General features: G+C 41.9%; 1 protein-coding gene across 1 annotated transcript in view; it reads right to left on the bottom strand.

The window, feature by feature from the left end:
- Window positions 1-64: 64 nt before the first annotated feature.
- Window positions 65-6,405, bottom strand: part of LOC139368848 (ssu-2 homolog, related sequence 1) — a 30,997-nt gene continuing 24,656 nt past the window's right edge. Inside the window, exons 9-13 of the mRNA XM_071108260.1 lie at window positions 1,846-1,928; window positions 1,578-1,670; window positions 1,293-1,398; window positions 1,065-1,172; window positions 65-885 (exon numbers count right to left, since the gene is read on the bottom strand). Coding sequence (XP_070964361.1) covers window positions 745-885; window positions 1,065-1,172; window positions 1,293-1,398; window positions 1,578-1,670; window positions 1,846-1,928 — 531 coding nt within the window. The 3' untranslated portion in view covers window positions 65-744. The remainder of the gene's footprint in view (window positions 886-1,064; window positions 1,173-1,292; window positions 1,399-1,577; window positions 1,671-1,845; window positions 1,929-6,405) is intronic.

The following is a 6,405-nucleotide window of genomic DNA, read 5'->3' as shown; positions in this document are numbered from 1 at the left end:
CCGACTGTCGATTTTTTATGACGGAAACAGGGCCGAGATAAACCAAGATTTGATCATCACAAAACACAGTATGAAATCCTTTATTTATACAACAAATATTAATGGATTAGAAAACACTCAAGATATGTCCGGTTATTCCCCAAATGTGGTTATTTCATTAAATTGTATCAATGTTCATATTTCTGTTTTGTAAGGTAATATGTCTAGAAGAAAATAGTATAACATACAATGGGAATGATATTCAGCCTTCCATTGAACATCAATCACACAGATATTTGTTGTATACATTCATGAAAAAGAGTACAAATTAGCAGACATGTTCACAAATGACAGAACTATCGCATAGGTTTCAGTACATTATACATTACAGCCAGTCTTCCCATCTTCACTTATTCCCACTGGGCACAGACGTTTATTCCATGTTGGTTCAATTTCATTGAAAATATGTGGAAACAACATTGATTCAACCAGTGTGTGCCCAGTAGGTTCATCCTAGGGCCTGTGTGGTCCCCAATGACTCCTGTGGAAATTGTATTACATCCATGTCTATTTCACAAAAAGCGTGGGTTTTTTTGCAAGTAGAAAATACAAATATTCCAAAAATTCATGCATTTGTTTAATGACATAGCAAATTGCCTGATTGACAGTCTGCCAACCATAAACTCCTTTATAATCACATTCTTTAGAACACAGAGTCATATTCAATATAATCAAAGCAATGTCTTCCTCTGAAGCAAATCTGGGTTACATTACTGTGCAGCAACAGGTAGCTGGGTAGTTATCAGCGCTGACTTTGAACTCATTTCCATAGACAAAGTAAATGTGTGAGTCTCCCTTCCATTTGTAGGTCACCTTGGTGACAGGAATCAACTCAATGGTCTGGCGCTGCAAAGGGAGAGCGAGTGCGAGAGAGGATTCTGTTATTAAAATAAGCCAAATACCATGACATACCTTTTCAACTTAGAACAAGCAAATGCACAAACAATCTTCCAGCATAATAAGATACTTCATGTAAAGAAGGAGTTGTTATTTGAATCATGAGGTGTGGGAAAAAATGTCTGTACCTGTTGTAGAATGCGTGAGGTCTGAGAGAACCTGGCTTGGTGCTCCCTCACTAAACGCTCTGCAGCACGCACCACATTAGGGTCTGGGAACCCCATCACTGGGTAAACCTACACGACAGAGGGTAAAAACTGATAGGAAAAACCCATTGTCTCACATACATCACCAAATATCTTCATTTCATGCAGACTGATGTCATATTCCCATAAAAATATGACTTTTGTTTTTACCATGTACTGAGCGTCCCTAAACATTTCCTGCCCGGACACCTTGCTCAGGTTGACCACATGCAAACCACTCGACTGTTCCACAATGTAGTCGTCAAGATTATTAGTCCTAGTAAGTGTGGATACAGAATTAGAGGAAATTAAGTTAAAGTTGAAGATAAGCAATAAACAAATCTTCTAGTTAATCATACAAAGGAAGCAGATATCTACTGGATCTAGTGCATCTAATGTATGACACATACTGTTATTCAGTTGAAAAATGCTGAGCTAACACCAGCACTCACTCACCATATAACCTTGAGGTTGATGAAGACCAAAAGCTGTCGTTTGCCTTTACAGGTCTCACACTCCCTTGACCCTTGACCATGACAATGGCTGCAACTGATGAGATAAACAACAGGTCAACCACACCACCCAAGTCCCTGAGAGGCCATAGGGAAATTACTGAAATACAAACACTGTACTATAGCTACACACAATTTATTTTCCCCATAATAAAAAAAAAAAAAATTACCTGTGTTTAAAAGCTGATAAATAGAGTGCATAACATACTTACTTGACCCTTCCCCTCCCTTGGCAATGATGGCATCGATCACCACTACTACGGTTACCAGCTCCATTGCACACCCAGCAGATTTTCTGGAAGCGGTGATAAAACAAGGAAATAACACAGCTGACACACTTTATAGAGCACCAAGTGACAACACCACAGATGAATTATTTAGGCTATTGTTTGTGACAGTTAGAATGAACAAAGAGAGAATCACATTCATTCAAACTGAAAGTAACTAGTAGTTTAGTTAATGTGAAGGTGCAGTTAATTCAGTAGTCAAAATATTGAATTATCTTCTTTTTTTTTTATACATTGTTACCAAGGCTGCAATGCAACTGTGAATTATCGTAACTTAATATTGTCGGCTATAAAAAAATAAATAAAGAGTCCACTAGAGATCCTGGTTAGAGTCCAGGCTCTGTTGCAGCCGGCCGCAACCGGAAGACCCATGGGGCGGCTCACAATTGACCCAGCGTCGTCCGGGTTAGGGGAGGGTTTGGCCAGCAGGGATGTACTTGTCCCATCGCGCACTAGCGACTCCTGTGGCGGGCCGGGCGCGGTGCATGCTGACACAGTTGCCAGGTGTTCAGTGTTTCCCCCGACACATTGGTGCGGCTGGTTTCTGGGTTAAGCGGGCATTGTATGGGAGTTGCGATGAGACAAGACTAACTAAAAATGAGGATACCACAAAATAGGGAAAAAATATAAAATAATAATCTGACTGTTGGCCAAAGATGTGTTTTATTCCTGCACAACTGGCTATATGGTAAACCATTCTTCATGGGAAGGGGATGCATACTCTCCACGCGTAGCAGGATGTTGCGGTCTGTTGGCTTTGTATGTAATGCATCATTCTCTTTGATGTTCCAGATAGTTTATTTTTCTCTTATCAGTCTGCAGGGTGCAATTGAGATATTCAGTAATCTCATTTACCCACGTTTGGAATTAATTTAGAATGAATCCTTCCCAGAGCACAAAAAAACATCTATGTATCTCTTCCATAGAAGGACTATAAAAAGAATGATGCTTATTGTGCTGGGCCAATTGTGCACAGCCCCATAGGTCTCCCGGTCGCGGCTGGCTATGACAGAGCCTGGACTCGAGCCCAGAATCTCTAGTGGCACTGCATAGACCACTGCGCCACTCGGGAGGCCCCTCAACAGTCAAATTTTGACAACAATACTAAGAAAATGACAGACAAATTCGAAATCAGAGGCTACAAGGACAAAACTCTTGATGATGCAATGATGACAATATCCCAAAAACCAAGAGAGGAATTTCTAAAAACAAAACCAAAGAAGAAAAACAAACACAAGTCTTTTGGTCTAAGTATCTCCAAGTGTTTAGATAAAAGAAAACCTGAAAAAAGCATTGGCATATTCTGCAATCAGACAAAATAATTGCACACCTATTCAATCAACCCCCACTGGTACAAGCATGGCAGCAATATTGGGGACAGCCTAGTGAGATCTGACCTGCCCCGAGCCCACTTAGACACTCTTGGGACCTACAAATGTGGCTCAAATGCCGTTTAACAGCACTACAAAAATATATATTTTCAGACACCCAGGCCGAAAAATCCTTGTTAGGGGTGTTCTCATGCAAGACAAAAGGAGAGTGAGGCCTACTGGATCTCCTCTCTAAAAACACTGACCCCTAGTGGTCTGAAAATTGACTTTGACCTCAGGCCCATTTTTATGAATTAGTCCCATTTTTAATGAACAATTCTGCTAAATTAACATATTCTTTCTACAGTTTATCAGCGTGAAACCCAAGATGTTCCCTTTGTTGATAATACTAATTGTGCATTACAGTTGAACCAAAAGATTACATGTAACAAAGATGAAATGAAAACAATGAAATATGTATATGAAATTAAAATAATGTATACTGATGATAATACTATGTACAATATCTAATTTAGTTTTACTATTATTTTAACAGTTACACTATATGGCTTTGTGGCAACAGTTTCAGTAAGGCCCTTTCCTGTTTCAGCATGAAAATGCCCCCGTGCACAAAGCGAAGTCCATACAGAAATAGTTTGTCAAGATCGGTGTGGTTGAACTTGACTGGCCTACACAGAGCCCTGATCTCAACCCCATCGAATTGGAATGCCGACTGCGAGCAAGGCATAAACAACCCAACATAAGTTCCCGACTTCACTAATGCTCTTGTGGCTGAATGGAAGAAAGTCCCAACATCTAGTGGAAAGCCTTCCCAGAAGAGTTGAGGATGTTAGAGCAGCAAAGGCGGGACCAACTCCATATTAATGCCCATGATTTTGGAATGAGATGTTCGACGAGCAGGTGTCCACTATCCATATACTTTTGGTCATTGGTTGCACTAATTGCAATGTTTGTCTACATAACCTGGTTCAAGCATTCATGACATCAACCTGAGAATTCACAGTGATGCCGAATCGTTGGTGGTTTACCCATTAAATTACTAGGAGGTTGTATATAGAGTGTGGGACTCCCTTTATTTTATTATTTTATAGCCTATAGTTTACTCGCCGTTAGTAAGCACCTTCACCAAAAAAAAAAATATTTAACCTTTATTTAACCAGGTAGGCGAGTTGAGAACAAGTTCTCATTTACAACTGTGACCTGGCCAAGATGAAGCATAGCAGTTCGACACATACAACAACAAAGTTACAAATGGAATAAAGAAACATACAGTCAATAATACAGTAGGAAAAAAAAGTATATATACAGTGAGTGCAAATGAGGTAAGATAAGGGAGTTAAGGCAATAAATAGGCCATGGTGGCAAAGTAATTACAATATAGCAATTAAACACTGGAATGGTAGATGTGCAGAAGATGAATGTGCAAGTAGAGATACTGGGGTGCAAAGGAGCAAGATAAATAAATAAATAAATACAGTATGGGGATGAGGTATTTGGATGGGCTGTTTACAGATTGGCTATGTACAGGTGCAGTGATCTGTGAGCTGTGCTGACAGCTGGTGCGTAAAGCTAGTGAGGGAGATATTAGTCTCCAGCGTCAGTGATTTTTGCAGTTCGTTCCAGTCATTGGCAGCAGAGAACTGGAAGGAAAGGCGGCCAAATGAAGAATTGGCTTTGGAGGTGACCAGTGAGATATACCTGCTGGAGCGCGTGCTACGAGTGGGTGCTGCTATGGTGACCAGTGAGCTGAGATAAGGCGGGGCTTTACCTAGCAGAGACTTGTAGATGAGCTGGAGCCAGTGGGTTTGGCGACAAGAGTGGAGCGAGGGCCAGCCAACGAGAGCGTACAGGTCGCAGTAGTGGGTAGTATATGGGGCTTTGGTGACAGAACTGATGGCACTGTGATAGACTGCATCCAATTTGTTGAGTAGAGTGTTGGAAGCTATTTTGTAAATGACATCGCCAAAGTCGAGGATCGGTAGGATGTTCAGTTTTACGAGGGTATGTTTGGCAGTATGAGTGAAGGATGCTTTGTTGTGAAATAGGAAGCCGATTCTAGATTGAATTTTGGATTGGAGATGCTTAATGTGAGTCTGGAAGGAGAGTTTACAGTCGAACCAAGTCAGAGCCGTCCAGAGTAGTGATGCTAGACGAGCGGGCAGGTGCGGGCAGTGATCGATTGAATAGCATGCATTTAGTTTTACTTGCATTTAAGAGCAGTTGGAGGCCACGGAAGGAGAGTTGTATGGCATTGAAGCTCGTCTGGAAGTTAGTTAACACAGTGTCCAAAGAGGGGCCAGATGTATACAGAATGGTGTCGTCTGCGTGTCGTCTGGATCAGAGAATCACAAGCAGCAAGAGCGACATCATTGATGTATACAGAGAAGAGAGTCAGCCCGAGATTGAACCCTGTGGCACCCCCATAGACTGCCAGAGGTCCGGACAACAGGCCCTCCGATTTGACACACTGAACTCTATCAGAGAAGTAGTTGGTAAACCAGGCGAGGCAATCATTTAAGAAACCAAGGATGTTGAGTCTGCCAATAAGAATGTGGTGATTGACAGAGTCGAAAGCCATGGCCAGGTCGATGAATACGGTGGCACAGTAATGTATTTTATCCATGGCAGTTATAAAATCATTTAGGACCTTGAGCGTGGCTGAGGTGCACCCATGTCCAGCTCTGAAACCAGATTGCATAGCGGAGAATGTATGGTGGGATTCGAAATGGTCTGTAATTTGTTTGTTAACTTGGCTTTCAAAGACCTTAGAAAGGCAGGGTAGGATAGATATAGGTCTGTAGCAGTTTGGGTCTAGAGTGTCTCCCTCTTTGAAGAGGGGGATGACCGCGGCAGCTTCCCAATCTTTGGGAATCTCAGACGATACGAAAGAGAGGTTGAACAGGCTAGTGATAGGGGTTGCAACAATTTCGGCAGGTCATTTTAGAGAGAGAGGGTCCAGATTGTCTAGCCCGGCTGATTTGTAGGGGTCCAGATTTTGCAGCTCTTTCAGAATATCAGCTATCTGGATTTGTGTGAAGGAGAAATCGGGGAGGCTTGAGTGAGTTGCTGTGGGGAGTGCAGAGCTGTTGACCGGGGTAAGGGTAGCCAGGTGGAAAGCACGGCCAGATGTAGAAAAATGCTTATTGAAATTCTC

The sequence above is a fragment of the Oncorhynchus clarkii genome, chromosome 16 (genome assembly GCF_045791955.1).
Source record: "Oncorhynchus clarkii lewisi isolate Uvic-CL-2024 chromosome 16, UVic_Ocla_1.0, whole genome shotgun sequence".
Taxonomy (NCBI): domain Eukaryota; kingdom Metazoa; phylum Chordata; class Actinopteri; order Salmoniformes; family Salmonidae; genus Oncorhynchus; species Oncorhynchus clarkii.
Note: the sequence above shows the minus strand (reverse complement) of the source record. Positions and strands in the feature narration are given on the sequence as shown.